At 36.0% G+C, this 21,601-nt stretch overlaps 1 protein-coding gene across 1 annotated transcript in view; it reads left to right on the forward strand.

Annotated features, from left to right (window-relative positions):
- Window positions 1-21,601, forward strand: part of LOC121158682 (muscular LMNA interacting protein) — a 130,205-nt gene that overhangs the window by 40,636 nt on the left and 67,968 nt on the right. Inside the window, 3 exon segments of the mRNA XM_040983568.1 lie at window positions 7,452-7,517; window positions 7,811-7,870; window positions 17,960-18,004. Coding sequence (XP_040839502.1) covers window positions 7,452-7,517; window positions 7,811-7,870; window positions 17,960-18,004 — 171 coding nt within the window.

Below are 21,601 nucleotides of genomic sequence, written 5' to 3' on the forward strand. Positions count from 1 at the left end.
AGCTCTTCCCAATAATTATCTTTACTAAATATGATACGGGGATGAAATATAGTGATTATAAAATAATCAGATCAAATTGTGTCTGTGACTCTCCATGGAATTTGTTACGGTATGTTTAACAATGTACAAAAACCTGCACATATAGACTTTCTTTTTAGTTTCAGTGTGTGTTGCTCTTTTTACAGTGCTAAAATTACTAATTTTTTTGTTTTGTCATTTGAGTTTGTAACAGTAGGCAGAAAGTTAAATTATACTGTTAAATATATAGTTAATGTTCTAAGTAAATTGTTTACTGTTTTAAAATTTCTATTTGATTATATATATATATAGAGAGAGAGAGAGGGGAGGGAAGAGAGAGAAAAAAAGAGAGAGGGAGAGATGGAGGGAGGGAGAGAGAGAGAGAGAGAGAGAGAGAAAGAAAGATTGACTTGTTCACTGCCCAAATGCAAACAAGAATGGAACTGAGCGGCTGGGTCCACCTGGGGTCTCCAGCAGGGAGGTCTATAAGATTGAGGCATCATCCTCCACCTCCCTCAGTGCACATCAGCAGGAAGATGGATCAGAAGTAAATCTGAACCCAATCTCAAGGACTAAGATATGGGATGAAGGTGTTAAGACCACTACAGCAATGGTCAATGCTCCCCTGCCTGGATTATTGTTTTATTGTTCAAGCAAATATTAAGGAAGGAATATCCACATGGAATATAGTAACTTGTGTATTTGCTATCTAAAAACTGATAAATATTCTTTTCAGAAAGTATGCCTTTTTTCCATTGAAGTTTATTAAATTCTCTATTACCTTCTTCCAAAATATTTTCCAGTATATGTTCTGTTAGGAACAATTTCCTTTGTTAATAGCCTTTCTGTCATTTTCAAGATACATTTAATTAATAACATGCATGGGTTTGACAAAAGATTTTTAGAGCAGTCAGTTTTACATATCTCAAGTTAAAATTGCTATGTTACCTGAATGGAAATTTGAGGGCTAAATTATCTTTTTCATCTGGGAGGAAGATAAAGAATTGTTTTTTGAGACAATACTAAAAATTGTGATATAAAAATAGAAAGGCAAAGATTTAATCTCTTGTCAGATCAGTTTATTCTAAGTTGCCTGTTCAGTTTTTTAAAGCATGACTTGGTAAAGTACAATCTGATTAAAAATATGTCCTTGTGTGAGAATATTTTAGGATCTCAGCATGTCTTAAACATTTAAGAAAATCTGGCTTTTAATTTAACTCCTGGCCTATCCTAGAGAGTTAAATTAGGTTTAGTACAAGAGGCAAATTTATTCCTATTATATTTAGCAATGGACACATATCAAGGACTTACCTTTATGCTTACTGCTTCTATTCATGTTTTGTCTACTATGTGCACATCTTTTTTTAGCACTTACCAAACCATAGTGAATGATGAATATTTCCTGCTATCTTCTCTACAATAATTCTCTTGTGGCAGCAAAAATATATTTAGTTTGGACCTATGTAGGTCTCTAAAACTTCCAATTTTTTTCCCATAGGATCTTAAGTCAACTATTAGCACATAGGACACATGAAAAAAGGACATATTGTATCACATTTGGAATGATGTTTTCAGAGTCTTTAGGGCAGAAAAAGGCCCATAAAGTTAATCTCTGTGAAAGAGCTATAAAAGGTCTCCTGGTAGGAGCAAGGTGAATTAGTTTTACTTGGCACCTTTTGGCAATCAGACAACACAATCAGGCTGGCTGCACTTTGAGTACCCTAGAGTATTAGATATTGAGCTAAATGCTTTATTATCTTCACAACCCCATGAGGAATTCCATGCCCCAAGCAGTGGGGCAAGCTGTTGAACTGCACCTCAGATGAGATCTGATTGTCACTCAACTTTTACCTGGTCCCCACACAACAGTGACATGAGCTGGCTAATGTGAAATAGGGATGATATTTAGAACACTTTTTTTTTAAAGAAAAACTCAGTGTTGTGTTTTTAAATCCTAATACATCAGAACAACAGAATATATTGCTTTATGAGGAAAAATGAAACAGCTAGAAATGATTTATCTCTGAACAAAGTTGAAAGAGCCAAGGATTCTAAAACTGGTCCAATTCTTTGGAAACAAGAGTCTGTTCCTGACCTTTGATATAATTGTCAGCAGGGTTAAGGTGGAGCCTAAAATTCAGGGCCAAAACAGTGCTGCTCAACATCTGGTCAAGCTGGAGGAGGCCCAGATGACCTACCTGCAGTTTTCTTCCTCATTCTGTTCCTGTAGATAGGGTTCCTTAGCCAAACAACCTTGCTTATCAAGGTGAAGAGGTGCTGGCATTGCCTGTGTTTTAGTATCATATTCCAATTCCACACAGAATTTTGCATAAAAATAAGTCACATCCTTCTGTGGAACCAGGGAGCCTTTTACACTCTGGATCCTACAAAGCCTGCCTCCCACAGTCCCTGGTTGCTTTCTCTGCTTCTTCCTGTAAGCTTGTTTGGTCCACCTCTCCCAAGCTATGAGTAGCAGTGAGTGATAAATTGTTTATTTCACTGGTCCAGTGCCAGAAGTCATGCACTTGGCCATCACTATAACACTAGGCAAGGAGCCGCCCCTCGCCAATAGGATGAATAAAAGTGATTAGACCTCTTCTATCTCAGGCAAAGAATTTATTTTTTGTTTTCCTTGGCAATCAACTTTCATGAATAATCATACTTTAAGATCAGGAAGAAAGAAAGCAAATAGGTTTTTTTGTGGTAAGAAAATTAATGTCTTATGAGTTTCTATTAGGCTACTACTCTTCCAAATTTTCTTATTTAGTGCAGAGGAGTGGAATTTGAAGCAAAGATTTCTAGGTAGCATTTTTCTTTATTAGCTACTAAAATGAGGAAATGGTGACACCACATCTTTTTCATGCCACTCTCCTGAATTCTTAAGTGTGTATTCTGTGGCTGATATAACACTTCCAAGTCAGGTTATGGTTTCATCAGAATAACAATGAAGGCATGAAGAATAGCAGGTAAATCCATATAAGAGAGCGGAACAGCTTGTTTTTCTACAAAGTTTCACAAGGCGCTGTAATACAGAACTGAGTCATTCGGTCTACAGTTAGTTATCACAATCTTGGTACCCTCTTTTGTAATTGCCTTCAGCACTCATAACTCACATTTTTTGAATAACTTATTTTTAAAATTTTAAGTTACTTGTGTAAGATGAACCACTTTCATGTATTTCACATACAAATTTAGCAGTGCAGTGGTACTTATCATGTTACTTTCCATTCTGCTGTGTTTCCTACCCACCCTCTTCCTTCTTTCTTTTTTTTTTTTGAATTCGCAATGGCAATTTACTTCACAGTCACAGACATAACACACTATTAGGCAAAGAATTCAACAAACAGCAAGAAAGAAAAAAGGAAACGAAACACTGTTTCTCAAGCATATAGAAAAAGACAAACAATAACAAAATGGATGCAGCTGGAAACCATTATGTTGAAGGAAATAAACCAGTTCCCAAAAGAAAAATCATGTGTTTTCCCTGGTCTATGGTACCTGAAAAATAGAATATATAAAAATATAATCTAAATGAGCAAATAGAGTTTTTGAATCTTTTAAAAAAGGTTTCTTTTTTTTTTATTTTGAAAGGCAGGGTTACTGAGAGAAGTAGAGTCATAAAGAGAGGGAAGGGGAAAGGGAAAGAGAGACCTTCCATCTGCTGGTTTGCTTGCCAAATGGCACCATGGCCAAGTTGGACCTGTCCAAAGCCAGGAGTGGGCCCAAGCACTTGAGCCATCTTCTGTTGCTTTCCCAGGCTATAAACAGAGAGCTGTATTGGAAGTGGATTAGCCTAGATGGAACCTGAACCCATGTGGGATGCCTGCACTGCAGGAGAAACTTAACTTACTATGCCATAGCATTAGCTGTCATTTTGAACAATGTCAATGGTAGCAGAATGTCAAACTTTCAAAAATCAGATTGTAACTAGTAAGCTTGAAAAACACTTGTAAGCACTTAGCATGAGTGATCAAAGCTTAAAGAAAAATTACATTAAATTGCCACCTTTTTAATCATATTCACTTGAATACTGTCTATTTGAAATGACTCAATTCAATATAAAGCTGAACACATTCAACAAACTAGGGCGCATCCCCAAGGGTCAAATGTAAAACCTCAAGCTTAAATACAGAATATTTATCAAGGTGCTGACACTTCGGTTGTTCTGAAACTGTTAAAATTAATAGTTTATAAGTGTTGAAACTTGATATCATCTTTTTGAGGAGAGAGGGGGAATGGAGGTTGAATAAGGCAGAGAGCTTAAATCGCATTCTCTTCATAAAGCCAGGGTTTTATTTTTGAAGGGTTATGCTCTCAATTACATGATGGATTAGGAAAATGACTAGCACATTTTCTTTTGTTAGCTTGGGTAGGAAAAAAATTACTGTAAGCACAAACTTGCCATAAGCTGCATTTTAGACTTGAATTTATACAATCTTTAATACAAAAAATGCACACTGAAAGTTAAAATTAATTTGATTTGCTTTTACTTCTAGAAATTTGAGAATTGTGGAGTAACTTTTGTTGGAAAAACTGTTTTATGTTTCACAATGATAAACTTTGAACAAATTATAAAATAAAACAGTTTGTGTGTGGGTATTTGGTAAAGGAGTTAAGATACTGCACATTGGATACCTGCATCCATATACAGATACTTAGTTTCAATCCAGCTTCCTCTGATTCTATCCAGTTACTTGTTAATGGTTCTCACCTTGAGAGGCAGCAGGTGGTGGATGGAGTACTTCCATCCCTGTCTGTCTCTTAGGTGGTCCAGACTGAATTCTGGTTTGCTGGCTTCAGGTTGGCCTATCCCTGGTTCTTGTCTGTTTCTTTACTTTTCAAATAAAATGGAAATAAATGAATAAAAATTTTAAAAAAACTGGATGGGGGTACCAGATTATGACCAGGAGTAAACAGAAACTGCAATTAAGTTGAAACTTTTAACAAGAAAGTAACATTGAGCGAAATTCTAGATTTTTTGGTTCTTTGTAATGGCAGCCCTTCGCTTGCCACAAAGCAGCTAAACTTTAGAAATATCCATGAAGATTTATTGGATAAAGAACAAGAGAAAACAGCATTAAGGTCACAGAGAAAATCTCAGAAGGGAGCTCCAAAGGCTGCTGGTAAACTCTGTCTAAATCCCTGGGTGATAATCGAATTTTTCATGTCCCCATTGAGCCCAACTGAGGATAAAATAACTGAATGAAAATGTCAACTGCTGTCCACCATCAGGGAGACAAAGTTTGGCACCATTAAAAAAGTCAGTCATATGTTGAAATTAAACATCAAAAATAGTACTCCTCAGGGATCATAACAGCAGCATCTTTAGAACATCTATAAAATATTCAGGCTATAATATAAAATGTCTAAATACACAGATTCATTTTCTTACATAACAGAAAATGTTCATAGAGATCAACACAAAGGTGTTTTAGCTGCTGTCATCTGCTGGCAAGGATTTAAAGGCAATATTAAAAATGTGCTCAAAGATATAAAGGAAAACATGATTATAATGAATTAGAATGTCAGAGCACTCAGGACACAGTAAGCATTATAAAATAGTTAAGTTCCACAATTAAAAGATAAAATATTAGAAGTAAAGATTCACTGGATTGCTTGGTAGAAAATTGAGACACATAAGAGTCGGTAAAATTGTAGATAGATTGGTAGAAACATCAGGGGAAGAGAAAAACAGTTGAACAAGCATTCACTGATTCTTGCAACAGTTTCAAAACATAATTGAAATTTTGGAAGAAGAGGGAGAGTGAAGTAGAAAAAAAATAGCCACAGTTTTATCAAATTTGGTGAAATGTAAATGTGTACTTTCAAGAAGCTCAGGTAATTCCAGTAAGTTTCAAACAAAATCATGCCTAGGTACATCACAGACAAACTACTGAAGATTAAGCCAGGGCCCAGCACAGTAGCCTAGCGGCTAAAGTCCTTGCTTTGAATGCACTGGGATCCCCTATGGGTGCTTGTTCATGTCCCAGCTGCCCCATGTCCCGTCCAGCTCCCTGCTTCAGGCCTGGGAAAGCAGTCCAGGATGGCCCCGGATCTTGGCACTCTGCCCCCACATGGAAGACCCGGAAGAAGTTCCTGGCTGCTGGCTTTGGATTAGCTCTTCTCTGGCCATTGCGGCCACATGGGGAGTGAATCAGTGGATGGAAGATCTTCCCCTCTGTCTCTCCTCTTTGTATATCTGTCTTTCCAATAAAAAATTAAGCCTAAGGGAAAAAAAATCTTTGAAATAGTTAAGGAAAATCTTATACTGTATGCAAAGAAATGAGCTTATCACAAATAATGGAGGCCAGGTGACAACGGAATCACAATTCTTAAGTGTTGGAAGAGAAGAAGAAAACTGTATTCTGTAGCCAGGAAATAAGTGTCTATGAACGCAGTCATAAAAAATAGGAAAATTCCTTAATATCAGACTTGCACTACAGAAAGAAAGCTAGTGGTTCAACAGAAATCAAAACGTCAGGAGGGAATGTGAAGCCTCAGAAATGGTTAATAGTTAATAAAATTTTATTAAGTTTTCTTCAAAATACATCTAGATATATGAAGCAGAAATCAGAATATGATAATGTGTTTATAGTATATTTAAGTATAATTCAAATGCCAATTAGCGCATAAAACAGGGATTGAGCTGAAATGTATGATTCTTAAGTTTTGAAACGCAGTGTATTGGTCGGGTTAGAAATTGAAGTCGAAAACATTCAAGATTAATTTCTAAAACAAATAGCCTGCTGTGTATTTTTTAATGTGAGCAATGCCAAGTAATAATAGACAAAACCTGTTATTTTAGTAGTTTCTTTAATCAATGTTCATTTTCTTTTCACATACATTGGTATAATTCCAATCGACTCTGTCACAGCTGTCATTTAGTAGTGATTTAATAGTGTTGGCTGCTTTGATCCTGCATCTTAGTTATACAAAGGCTAGAGATAAAGATGAAAACCTACATCTATTTTTCAACTACCAGAGATTACAGGTGACTTTTGCTTTCATGTGAATCAGTCATGAACTATACCTAAATTCTTGATGCCAAGTAAATGTTGTATAAATGTATCAAGAAAATTAAAACGATGAAATTTAAGGATCGTCTCTGGCACATGTCCAAATGAGTGATAGGAAAAATAATAAACAGGCACATCCAAGCAATTAAAATTCAAAACGTGAATTAATAGTGAAATACATCAAGTGGACCAAAACTAAAATTAAAGATAAAACCTCTTATTGGAGATGCAAATTTCACAGGAGTAATTGGAAAAATGTGGGAAATGGCTGTATGTTAGCAAATAATTTATCAAATGATCCAGAGATTTTTTTTCTTAAAAATATTGCAATATATGGGGCTATCTTTACAGATACTTTTCTACTATATTTGCATTTGACTACAAGTCTCATATGAGAAATATTTCATTTACCACTAGGCACTAGATGAACCTGCCAAGACTGAAAGTGTCTCCAAGGACAGCCCATTAGACCCACCTGTGGAGGTAATGACTTTAGATTGCCCCTACTTTCATTACACCATCCTGAACTGATTGCTAATTCAGTGCCTGGTTTCACTTCTTCCAGTTGTGTTTACCTGCACAGCTCAGGCAGCAAACTGAAGAGCTCTGTGCTACCATTGATAAGGTCTTACAGGATTCCTTGTCTATGGTAATGCCTTAGAGTAGAATATGCAATTCAAACATTTGCTTTGCTTCTCTTCACTTCTTTCTACTTTAGTATAATGCCTCACAGGCTTTTCCTTTTTCTTTTCTTTCTTCCTTTTCTTTTTTTCCAGCATTCTTCTGATTCTCCTTCAAGGTCCCCACGGACATGGTTGGGTTCTAACACAATCAAAGTATGTATGTTTTTAAACAATTTTTGAACCACATAATTACTGGATAGATGATTTTCACAATGCATGCCAGATTACAGGATGAATTGTGAAACTGGTTTAATAGCTAGCAAGCAGCTTTTTTTTTTTTTTTAAAAAAAGCAAGTAACATTTAAAAATAGTAAAATATCAGTTTGAAAATGTAGCTGTAGATATTGCTGATATTCATTTGACGTTGTTTATATTTACATGTATAGGTATGATATACATGGCTGCAAATAAAATCTATTTCTAACTGTGGATCAATTTCGAAAGGGTTTGACAGCCAATTTGTTAATTATGTAGTTGTTCATTGGCACTTTATGATGTTGCGTGTAGAATTTGTCATTTATTCTTATCTCACAACATAGCTTCAATATTTATTAAATCAATAGTACTTTAACATGGAATTGGAAAATGAAGGAGACCTAGGTAACACTAATCTAAAAGCTTCTAGATAGGTGTTGTTTCTGGAATTTTTTTCTTGATGACTGAATTGTTTCATTGTTTTACTCAGAGGCAGAAACTTGGGTATTTTAAACTGTAAATGCACCACTATAGCATTAATTATTATAACTGAATATTTATGCTTTTCCTTATAAATTGGCTATTTCCATTTGTTGTATATAATGCGTTATTCCTGCAAACTATTTTTTGAAACATTTAGTATAGTTCTACTTATCCAAATTTCAGTGTTTGTGATTTTTCTTCACTCATTATAAGGTTATTTTCTCTCCTGAAATGACTATTTACATGCCTTTTAAAAAAATAGACATTGCGTGTCTGCAGTAAGCTTGAAATGTACTTTGCTGGTCACTAAAAGAGTAATCGAATTTCTAGACAGATGTTCATTAATAATGTCATAGAAACCTTGTCACCATTTATCAAGATTAGGAAATTGTATTTTGATAGATATAACCTATAAGGGACAGTTAGAACAATAGGATTTATTCAGATTCTTAATTCAGAAATTTTCCCTGAATTTTCCTGTGTTTGAATATCTGTATCTGCAGATTGGGCATTTACAAATCTGATCAATTACAGATCAAACACATTTGGGAAAAATGCTTACTATACATATACAGAGTTTTTGTCCTGTGGGTATACCTTAGGTACAGTTCATTTAAAGATACATGGCATTTACATGAATTAGGGATTTTAAGAAATGTAGAGATGCTATAAGGTATATGTGAGGATGTGTATCAGTTACATGAAATTGCCATGTCAGTTTGTATAGATAAGAGATTTGAGCACTCATAGATATTGCTATCTGTGTGGTTTCCATGAAAGAACTCCCCATATACACATGAGGATACTTATGACAACTGTACTGCATTCAACAATACAGTATGTGGATTGATGGCCTGTATCCAAGACAGTATCATTTTTTTTTGCACTACATAAAAACAAAATCATTTTACAAAACACAAAATGGTAGCTCGTCTGTGTTTACCATTTTCCCCACCCCAGATTCTCAAAAGCATATCTCCAAGTTATTTTTTCCACATGATTTTTCTTCCTATTCTACAAAGTGATCATTTCTTTATAAAGTGGTTCTGTGTACATTTTAAATTTACCTTCATTTAGGATATTACTAGATTTCATTGTAGTATGTACATGTGTATATTTTATTCTATGTATTTATCTTTGTGTTCCTTCATCTATAATCTTCATTCTTTCCATTACTTTCTATGTAATTGGTACCATCCTTTATTCAAATATGTATTTGACTCAGGAGAGCTTACAATACTGATTCAGCATTTCAAGTCTATTTATATTTTTCTTTTATTTATTATGTGCTAATTCCTCCACTAGGATTTGTTGATCTAATATTTCAGTGTAAGCATTTGTTCAATATCTATCTTGTTCATCAATTTTTATATTAAGTACTTCATTGTAGTTTATATTGTGTTTACCTTTTAAAGTCAACTTACTGAGCTATAATGTAACCATTGTAGAATTAACTCCAAAATATATAGTTTTGTAAGTTTTGACAAAATATACAATTGTGTGACCACCTCTATATTCAAGACACAAAACTTTCCAATGATTCTTTTTTGGTGCTCCTTCTTAGTTTATTTCTCCTTCTTCCCAAGTCTAGGCAATCATTGCCCTGTGATGTCTGTAGACACTCAGACCCAGGGTGTACACTCTGCTGCTGGTGGTGAGGTGTAGTTGTTGTAATGAGCCGAAGGAACCTGTTCCTCAGAATGGAGAAGCAGCATTAACTGTTATCTTGTCCCTGTTCAGGCTGAGCTCTTTCTTTTTTAACATGTGCAACTTTTACTGCCTTACTTTAACCCTTGCTTTCCTTACCGCTGATGTCAAGAAGAGTTGTGAGAAAGCAGGGAATGAATATATAAACACATGCACCACAGATTATAGAAAACATACATACACAAAAAAGACTATCTAAACAAAAATGCTTTTGAAATATTGAACTGTGAAAGGAAAAAGCAAATTGGGGCAAAAGTAGGGTCAAGGAAAGATGTTTTGTTCTTTGAAGATGAAGTTTATGAACTGGTAGGTCTGATTTTAGCAGATGAAAAGGAAGTGTTGTGGGTTGAACAGATTTGTCTCCTGAAACCTACACAAATGTTTACACCTCAAATTCTTGTGTTCATCTCAAGTGGATTGATGGTAATGGTTGATGGGTGAGGTTGGAAGCTTGGTGCAGTTACAGAATGTGACGGTGGTGCTTTGCAGAGTGATCAGACTGGAGGAGGTTACTACAGTGGAGCTCCTTGGATGAAGGAAAATACTATATGACAAGACCAAATAGAGGGTAGAGGACATGTGCTCCCTGTATTTCTGGTTCCTTGGCTCACCATGTGGTCATTTCTCTCACACATTCTGCTACTGCCAGCTTCTGCCAGTTGTCAGCCTGGTGAGGGTGTCTGATAGCAAATTGTGAATTGCTACACATTAAGCTGGAATAGCCTTTTTACTTCCTAAGAAGCTCTTCTTAAATATTTTAATTATAATAATGAAAGCTGACTAATGTAGGTACTTACGGAGAAGGAAATCTGAAGAGAGTAGTGCCTAGAACCTTACTAAAATCTTACTGCATGAGCATCCTTCCCTCCTCTGCCGCAGGTTAACATGTTGCAGTAACCTTCTAATGATGGTTTTAGGAGGCAAGGCCTTTGGGAGATGATTGGGCTATGAAGAAAACACCCTAATAAGTGGGATAATGCCTTTATAAAAGAAACCTGAGAGAGCCTTTGTGTCTCCTCCGCATGAGTGGGTACGTTGTAAGAAGATGCCATCTATGGATCAGAATATGAGCCCACATCAAATGCCAAATATGCTAGTTTCTTAATTTTGGATGTCCTGACTCCACAGCAGTGAGAAACTAATTTCTGTTGTTAGCTGATCTATAATATTTTGTTACAACAGTTCGAATGGGCTTCTTATCTTCAGATAAGTGCAGAATGTACCTCTCTGTAACAGGACAGAAAAGACATGGGACTGAGAGGCAACAATGTTTATAGGGTGACAGTGGAAAATATGAAGAATTTCTTAAGTGATGTCGTAACTGACAATTTTCAATAACATACTTTTGTTTTTTACATTTAATGTCAGTGTTACAGAGAAAGAGGAAGAGAGAATAAAAGAGGGATCTTCCAGCCATAGATTCTTTCCCCAGATAACTATAATGTCTAGGGCCAGGCCTGGCCAGCTCCAGGAGTTAGGAACTTACTCTGGATTTTCCACTTGGGCTGTAGGACACTAAGTATTTGGGACATTTTCTTTTTCTCCTGGGTTGTTATCTGGGAGCTGGATCGGAAGTGATGGTTAGGACATAAACTGACAGCTGTGTGGGATATCAGTGTTGCAGTCATCAGCTTTACTTGCATACAATAAAGCTGGTCCTCAATGAAGTATATTTTAAGATCATTGAAGTTAAAGCTAAAATGAGAAGGTATGATGGGAAAGAGCTTGAAAAAATGTTGGAAAAAATAGTTTTCTGCTGTCCTGTCCAGTTGTCTTTAAATCCTATTTTTTACTTGCCTAAGTAATTTTTAAAAGAGATTTGTTTATTTTTACTTGAAAGGTAGATTTTACAGAGAGGGAGAGGAATTATGTAGATTACTTCTAGATTACTTGAGAGAGGTCTTCCATCTACTGATTCATTCCCAGATGGCCACAATGGCTAATGCCAACACCAACATTAGAGAAGGGTTGGCTTATTGTGCTCCTGTGCTGGTCCCATGGCCAAATTTTTCTGAAGTTCATGCCCATTGTTAAATCTCAGTCCTGAGATGACATGTCAATCCATAGAATCTGAGGTAATTAATTCCTTCCTTTTTGGTATACTGACCTCTGAAGATTTTCCGAATACTATGCTTTCTATTCTTCACACACCTCACATCTTATAAGTATGTTTTAGTCTCTTGTTTACCCACTTCTTCCCGGGTGTTCATGTGGGTTGTTTTAACAGTCAGTCCTTGGACCTCTCATTTCTCTCTGTATCTGTTCCTTTTGTGTTCTGGCTGGTCCTCTATTTTGAACAACACTATATTAGTAAGCTAACAACTCTCAAACTTATTTTACAGTTTAGGATTCTCTCCCAAACTGCAGATTCTAAACTACCTCCTCTTCACCTCTATTTAGATTTCTGACAAATGTCTCAGGCACAATATGTATAAAAGTGAAATCTAGATTTCTGCCCACAAAAACGATCCCATATGCTGACTTCCCATCTCCTGGATAGAATTCTAATCTTTTTGTCCAAGGCTTAAATTTTGCCTCCTGTTTTATTGTATATTTGTCTTTCTCACTTTCCATCTCTGCTGTTAGAAATCTTGCTGCTATAGTATCAACATATATGCAGGACATGATAATACCATGCTTTCTGTTGCACTGACTCATCATCATGTCTTGTTGAACAGTACCATGACTTTGTCCCTATACCCTTGTATCACAATAATCCATTCTTAACCCATAAAATAGATTCTTTTAAACATTAGTCAGATTATGACCCCCTTCTGTGAAGAGCAAATGGTGCCTACTTCCTCCTCTTAGAATATTAGCTTAGAGTTCTTTCAGGAAGAAGGATCTGTATGATTTGTCTCCCAACACTTCTATGACCTGTTCTTTGACTCTTCCTTTTTCCTTCTACCCTAGACCAGCTTTCCTCCTTGCTACAACTTGAATGCTCCAAGCATGCGCTTGTGTTAGCACCTATGGTTCCTTTTTCAAATCAGTTACATCACATTTTAAAAAGATTCGTTTTTGTTGGAAATACAAATTTACAGAGAGAAGGAGGGACAAAGAGAAAGATCTTCTGTCCACTGGTTCACTCCTTCAGGGGCTGCAACGGCCAGAACTGAGACCATCTATAACCAATCTGAAGCCAGCAACTTCTAGGTCTCACACTTGGGTACAGGGTCCCAAGGTTTTGTGCAATTATCTACTGCTTTTCCGGGACACAAGCAAGGAGCTGGATGGCAAGTGGAGCGGTTGGGACATGAATGAGTGCCAATATGGGATCCTGGTGCATGCAAGGCAAGGATTTAACCACTAGGCTACTGCACCAAGCCCTCTTACATCCCATTTTATAGTTTCTACTTTCTTGTAGCAAGTTGTGGTCTTATATTTTATCCTCAAAACACTTGCAAGCAAAGCAGCAAGCATGCTCGGCTTTCAGTCTGATTCTAGGACAGCAAACTTACAGATTGCCCATAGTTCAGCTTCATTTATACATTATTTCTGCTTGTTATTACCATATCATCTTGCTTCCTTGTGAAATAGTCTTATCAAGTTTTGGATATTATGTCTGAAAACTTATTTGTAAAAATTGTTTGAGGCCTCAGGTGTTATTATTTTCTTCTGAACAGTGTTTCTTTGCTTCTGTTAGACACTGAGAATAAAGAAGAGTTACCTTAATTTAAAGTAAGTTTTGAGGAGATATTTGTCATGCAAAATCATTTTAAGTTACCTGAGGCAAGGCTGGAGATCATGTACAATTTTGCGAATCATTTTTACACTTGGGGCTCAGTTTGTTCTTCACAGATTCTGGTTTCTGTCTTTCATCCCTCTCTGCTTTTGACGCATCAAGTTTGTAGCACCTTCTCAAGCAACCTGTCATCATTTGCAAATATCCACAAGCAATAAAGGATCTCAAATACTAGACTATGCTCTTCAGAGTCCCATCCTTTCTCGTTTCTTTTTTCTCAGTGATTATTTATTTGTGTTTTAGATCACTGCTTTTCTTAATAAAATATTCTTCCGTTTTTCAGCAGTTTTTCAGTTCTTACTTATGGATGGATTGCTTTTGGTCTGTTCAAAATTTTTAATTAATTTAAAAGCAGAGAGTGAGAAAGAGAGAGAGAGGAAAAGAGAGAGGAAGGGAGAAAGAGAGAAAGGAAGAAAGAGGGAGGGAGGAGGATGGGAGGGGAGAGAGAGAAAAAGAGAGAGAGAGAGAAGCCATGACTTCTATCTGTTGCTTTATTCCCCAAAGGTCGTCAACAGCTAAGACCTAAGACAGGTCAAAGCTGAAGCTGGAAACTGGAACTCATTGCAGCACTTGTAGCTAGGTGGCACAGATAAAAGTCCATGATCCACCTTTTGTTATTTCCAATGGTGTGTCTTAGCAGGAACCTGGATCTGAAACACAAGGGGTCCTGGAATGTAGGCACTTCTGTAAGGATGTGAACATCCCAAGCAACCTTTTAACTCTGTATCAACACCTGCCTCTGATTAAAGCTTTTTGTGCGCAATTCTTATAGGTGGAATTTCACCTCAAAAACTTGTTTCCTCTTATTAGAATCATTTTTATCTAGATATTCACCTGGACAACCCTCCTTACCTCTTTCAGGACTTCTCAAATGACAACTTGTGTGCTTTTTAAATCAAGTTTATGACCCCTAAGCACTCTTGACTTGCTTCCTCTGCAAGAATTTCCTATGTTAGTTACCTCATGCTTCAGATTGTTTTTACTCTGTCTCATTGCACTGATTATAGCATTTGATGGAATTTGTATGTTTGTTATTTTATTGCATATTTTCTCTGCTGATAGATGTTCTCAAAGGGCCGTATATGTTTGTCTCTTTGTTCACTGGTAAGTTGCAAGAATAACTGAGTCAAGCAACATGGTAGACATAAAATAAGTAATTGTTGAGTAGAGGAGTAATGCCCAAAACAGTATCAACTCAGAAAGTGAATACATAAAAAAAGTTTGATCCTTACTAGGCAGTATTGAGTCCATATTTGAAGTTGATAATCATTAATGTAAAATGAAAATAGCTTGAGTTTCCCAGCCATGTTTTCCTCCTCAGGTTAAAAAAACTAACAAAAATGAATTGAGTTTTTCATTGTTGTTATTGAATATGATTCATCACAAGAAAGGGAGAGATACAAGAGGAAAGATTCTAAATTTGTTGAGGATATGCAAAATAAGTAAGCCAAAATGAAACAAAGCCAGATAAAACCTGGTGAGGGTGAATGGTTTGAAAATCCTACAAAGTTTTTGCTACATTGCAGTAGCTACATAAATAGTAGCTCTCTAGCTAGGTACTAGAGAGATGAAGGTACCTGGCAGGAGATGGTGTAGTGATATTTGAGCATCTAAAATTAAATGTTGTTATTGCTCCTGTTTTATTAGCAAAGATAAAATCCAGGAATGGTGTTGAGAATGGGTGATTTAAAAGAGTGGTTGATATTACTTTGAAATTAGGCAACTCAAGGAATTGAGAGGATGAATATTTCTATGTGAATTTTTAAATAGCCAGAAATTATGGAAAAATATGAGGAAGGAACTATTATGATCTGTGAGTCAAAATCATCAAAGAATTAGGTAAATTGAGCTAATACCTAGTGGATAACAGCCATGAAAGGAATAATAAGATGATATAGATAAATAATATATATATTTTTAAAATATTAAATGTGTTTATTTTATTATTTTATGATACAGTTTCATAGGTGCTAGGATTCCCTCACCTCCTTCCCAAAGCCCCACCTTTTCCACTGATTTCTCCTATATCATTACAATAGTATAGTCCTTCATAATCAGTAACAAGTTCATCATTCTGCTATTTATGTGTATCCTGACATTGTAGGTTTGGACAATGGCAGGAAAAAATAGAAAAATAACAACAACATGAAGTTAAATAACATGCTACTGAATGACCAATGTGCCACTGAAAAAATAAAAAAGAAAATAAAAACCTTCTTGAAGCAAATGATGCTACTGTGAGATGTATACGTCAGTCACAAAGTTAATAAAAAGCTTTATTAAAAACAAAACTATCAAAGCTCAAGAGATGTAGCAAAAAAGGTATTGAAAGGTATTGATCTTGTATTTTGCAAGAAATTTGCCTTACATCAGAGAGAACATCTGATATTTATCTTTTTGGGATTTACTTATTTCACTGTGCATAATGGTCTCAAATCGAGACCATTTGATTGCAAATGGTAGCATTTCATTCTTTTTAATGTTGGAGTATTATTCCATGGAATACATATGCCTTTGTTTCTTTATCTACTCCTATTTTGATGGGCATCCGGGTTGTTTCCATGTCTTTACTATTATGGATTGTGCTGCTGTGAACACAGGAGTATCGATCCCTTTCTCATATGCAGATTTCTTTTTATTTGAATTATTCCCAGAAGTGGGAGAGCTGAGTCATACAGCAGATTAATTTTCAGTTCTCTTAGCATTCTCCATACTGATGTCTATGGTGGTTTTACTAGCCTACACTCCCACCCAACAGTCAGGTTGGTGAAGTTTCTTCCCACATCTATGCCAGCAGGTGTTAGTAGAGTTCTGATTGTAGGCCAATCTCACTGGTGTTAGGTGGAACCTCAATGTGATTTTCATTTGTATTTACCTGATTGCCAGGGAGCCTGAGCATTTTTTCATATATCTATTAGCCATTTGAATTTGTTCTTTTGAAAAATGTCTGTTCATTTCCTTCACTCATTTATTCACAGGACTCTCTGTTTTGCAGTTGCTGAGCGTCTGAAGCTCTTTGTAAATATTGGATATTAGACTCCTATCAGTTGTGTATGTGCAAAGATTTTCTCCCATTCTGTTTGTTGTTTCTTCACTTTATTGATTGTCTTCCTTTGCTGTGCAGAAGCTGCTCAGGTTGATGTAGTTCCATTTGTTTATTTTGGCTTTGCTTGTGCTTTGAGTGACTTTCCCAATTCTTGTATCTTGGAGAGTGATTCTTGTATTTTCCTCTAATTGTTGGATGGTTTCTGGATGCAGATTTAGGTCCTTGATCCATTTAGAGCTGATTTTTGTACAAGGTAACACGTGGGAGTCTTGCTTCTTTCTTTTGCAGACTGCCATCCAATTGTCCCAATCACATTCACTGAAGAGACCAGACCTTTGCCCTGGATTGTTTTCATTTGTCTTGTCTAAGATTAGTTGGCTGTGCATGTGTGAGCTCCCTTCTGAAGTTTCTAGTCTGTTCTGTTGATCTTCTTCTCTGTTTCTGGATTAGTAACAGACTGTTTTGATAACCACTGCCCTGTGGTATGTCTTGAGATCTGAAATTGTGATTCCTCTAGCTTTAAAAGTTTATTCTTTGGAATAGTTTTGTCTCTTCATGGTCTCTTGTGTTTCCAGATGAACTTTTGTATCTTTTCTATTTCTGAGAAAAATGTTGTTGGGATTTTTATTGGAATCACAATCAGTCTGTATGTTACTTTTGGTAATATGCACATTTTGATGATGTAGATCCTGCCAATCCTGGACTATAGTAAGTTTCTCCATCACTTAACCCCTTCTTTTATTTTTTCTTTTAATGTTGTGTAATTTTCTTTATAAAGTTCTTTCATGCCTTTAGGTCGATTCCAAGATATTTGAGATTTCTTTTGGTTATTTTCAAAGGGACTGTACTTGTGATTTATTTCATATGCATACTAGTGCCATCATTTTATGTTCATTAATTTTTTTTATCCTGCCACCCTGTCAAATTATCTTATGAGTTCCAACAGTAGTGAAAGGGAGTATTGTATGAAAAAGAAGGAAAAATAATTTAAAAACTCTCAGCTTTTTCTTTTATTATTTATATGATTACTTCAGAATTATAATTATTATTTTTTTTTCTCACATAGACTTCTACAACTCTTCCGAGAGCAGCCGGTCGAGAAACGAAATATGTAAGTACATTTGTAATTATATGTAAGTGCTGATGTCAATTTTATAGTCCTTTAAGTGGAATTAGTTAATGTTTTGAGAGTCTGTTTGGAGGTTCTAGCAGGGGAGCGCAGCTACTCGTATACCCTTGACCGAAGACCGGTCCTCCTCTAGCGGGGATGGTCGTCCTCTTCGACCGAGCGCGCAGCTTCGGGAGGGACGCACATGGAGCGGTGAGGGAGGAAGGGGACACCCGCCTAGCCAGCCAGATCAGCCGAATCAACCCTGGCGATCAATGGGGTGACAGATGTCGCAGCCAGATCGCCCTCACATCCAGTTAATGTTTTGAAAAGTAGAAGGGGGTTAAATGTATAATAGGTCCAGTGATGAAAAATTAGATTAATCAGGGGCAAAGCACGATCTGAACTCATCAAGTAATTGGTTTAATAGAAACACAACAACTGCCTTAATTTTTTTATAATCAAAGATTAGGATTTTCATTTTTGTAGTGTTCTGTTGTAAAAATGTACTCATATACTTGAAGAATTAAGATTTATGTTTTCAATGGATTTACCAGTTTAATCAACATTAATAGTTGTCCTACTAGATTTAAACTGTAGTCTGTTAAGTTAGTTATAAGAAAAAATATATTAGTAATGGATTTGTTATGAGCTCACATAATTGAAATAACTGTGAGAAAACAGCTTAATGTATCTTGGACACGCACATCCAGCTCCATTTATTCTTTGTGCTACTTAGGTACTAACTCAGTTTCCCTTATGTGATCCATTTTTGCTTTGGACTACTCATACTCTAATAGAGACAGAATTTCCGCTAAGCAAGTGTTTCTATTTCAGCCTAAATCAGAACAGTAAATTATCTGTTTTTCAGCACACACTATATTTTCCAGGATGTAGTTTTGTTATCATCAGCACTAGTAAGGAGCAATGATGTGTATGTCCTATACTGTGCCATCGTTGAAATTTGTACATTTCTACCTTAATTTGAGTTACCAAAGGCAGGTAATGGATTAGGTGAAATTACTAAGTTTGTGTTCTTTAACTGTTTTATCCATTTGTATTTATACTCTGAGTCTAAATTATTTGAAAGTTCAGTATAAAGTTTAAAAGAGTTCATGTTTGATCAAATTCACACCTAAACTAATAGTGCTTTACTATCTCCAATATTTAAAATCAGTTGCTTACACACTGATTTATCAATATATCAAAGAAAATATCAGTGATGATTTTTCATGTTACTTGTTTTAAAACAAAGTTTTACATAAAGTAAAATATGATATTTGAATAAAATATCTTCTCCACTCTATATTCACTTAAGGGTTTAAGAGGAAAAAAACAATTCTTGAATTACATTTGTCTTTGTTAATACTGCTACCAATATGACTTCATTTCATTCACATTTTTAAAGTCAAAGTACACTTTCTTAATTAGCAATAACTTTAGAAAACAGGGCTAGTCATTGGGACTATTGACAATTTATTGAAATTTTTAGTTGAAATCATATTCTATTGATAACAACTCTTTTTATAAACTAATTTCATGAATTTTTAAAGTGCCAGGGAAATAAAAAAGACAGGATTATCAAATACTAAATTATTACAGGTAACATCAAATTTTTAAAGATTTATTAAATTTAACATGTCAGAGAGCTCTTCTACCAAGGGACACAAAAATGTCACTACAATGCAAGTGTGCTGTTTTAAACATATCATAATATATTGAAAAATAGGCCATACTTAATTAATATAAACATATTCAAATAAAGTTTATCATTTCCAACTTAGCTAGTTTATATCTTCCCTTTGTTGTTTTGTGGGAGCATTTTGGAGATGAAAAGCACTAATACAGTCATAGATCTTAGGAAACAGGTGGCTAATATTCAGCACCAGGTTAGAATCTGCTGCCATAGCATGAGTCCAAAAGTCTGATAAATTACTGGAAGAGATATGAACAACTTAGGAAGAAATTCTACTCCTGTTTTATTCTCATTTTATTGTTTTCATTCAGAGGGTTTTTAAATTTATGGCTGTACAAAAGTGGTTGCTGAGGTACTTGAAGGTAACGACATGATTCTGCTAAAGTGCAAGGAAGAGAAGGGATTGCATGAAACAGTCCACATGTCTAATATCATTTCGATTTGCCCTTTAGACTTCGTTATATATGTAGGCACTCTATTTCAAACTTCCTTTCAGATCTAACCTGTCATCTCTTTTTATGACCATATGAACCGTGTTGTCAACAATCCCTTTTGTCCACCTATTCTGTGATTTATATGCGTGAAAAGTTGGAGTTATCATTCTTTATCTTTTTAAGAAGAGATTTAACTGAGATTTAATCTTATTTATATAAAGTGAACACATTTCACATATTTCTCTATTTTTTGTATTTGAAAGATAGATTGATAGATAAAATAGATAGAATTGCATAAAGAACAGGAAGACAGACAGTAAGAGATCTTCCATTTGCTGGTTCATTCCAAAGATTATAGCTGTAGTGGTCTGTGTCAGGCCATATGGAATCCAGGAGTCTGGGACTCCTGGATCTCCTGTGAGTGTGAAAGGGGCCAAAGCAATTGGGCCATATTTTGCTGGTTTCCCAGGGACATTAGCGAGGAGTTGGATTAGAACTAGAATAGGTGCTCATACCAGATTCTGATTTATGATGTGGAGGTCTAAGACCCTTTGCGTTGCAGCACAACCCAGGTCAATTCTGTCTTACTCCTAAGGAACTCTGGATTTCCTGTTTTTATTTGTTGAATGTTATTGGTAGTGGTGAATTAATCCTGTGATTATAAAGTGGATTAAATTATGTTTTGCAAATATTAGTGAAATGTAAAGGAGGGGCATTGGAGGAGGGAGAAGGGGACAGAAAGATGCATGGTTATTGTCTTAGGACTGTAGCTAAAAAATATATGAGATCTGTTCTCTTTGTATTTCTAAACTTTTAAAAGTTAAACTGTTTGGGCCCGGCGCGATGGCGCAGTGGTTAAGGTCCTTGCCTTGCATGCCCGGGATCCCATATGGGTGCTGGTTCTAATCCCGGCAGCTCCACTTCCCATCCAGCTCCCTGCCTGTGGCCTGGGAAAGCAGTTGAGGACGGCCCAAAGCTTTGGGACCCTGCACCTGCGTGGGAGACCCAGAGAGGCTCCTGGCTTTGGATTGGCTCAGCTCCAGCTGTTGCGGCCGCCTGGGGAGTGAATCATTGGACGGAAGATCTTCCTCTCTGTCTCTCCTCTCTGTATATCCGCCTTTCCAAAAAAAAAAAAATAATAAAATAAATCTTTAAAAAAGTTAAACTGTTTTCATGATGTATTTATTTTTTACTTGAAAGACAAATTTTATAGAGTGAAGAGAGATAGAGAGAGAAGGTCTTTCCTCCTCTGGTTCACTCCCCAAGTGGCCATAATTGCCAGAACTGAGCTGATCTAAAGTCTGGGTCCAGGGATTTCTTCCAGGTTTCCCACATGGGTGCAGGGTCCTAAGGATTTGGTCCATCCTCTAATGCTTTTCCAGGCCATAATCAGAGAGCTGGGTTAGAAGCTGAGCAGCTGGGACATGAATTGACAACCGTATGGGATGCTGGTGCCATAGAGCAGAGGAT

The sequence above is a fragment of the Ochotona curzoniae genome, unplaced genomic scaffold (assembly GCF_017591425.1).
Source record: "Ochotona curzoniae isolate NIBS_2020 unplaced genomic scaffold, NIBS_Ocur_1.0 contig_3819, whole genome shotgun sequence".
NCBI classification, from domain to species: Eukaryota; Metazoa; Chordata; class Mammalia; order Lagomorpha; family Ochotonidae; genus Ochotona; species Ochotona curzoniae.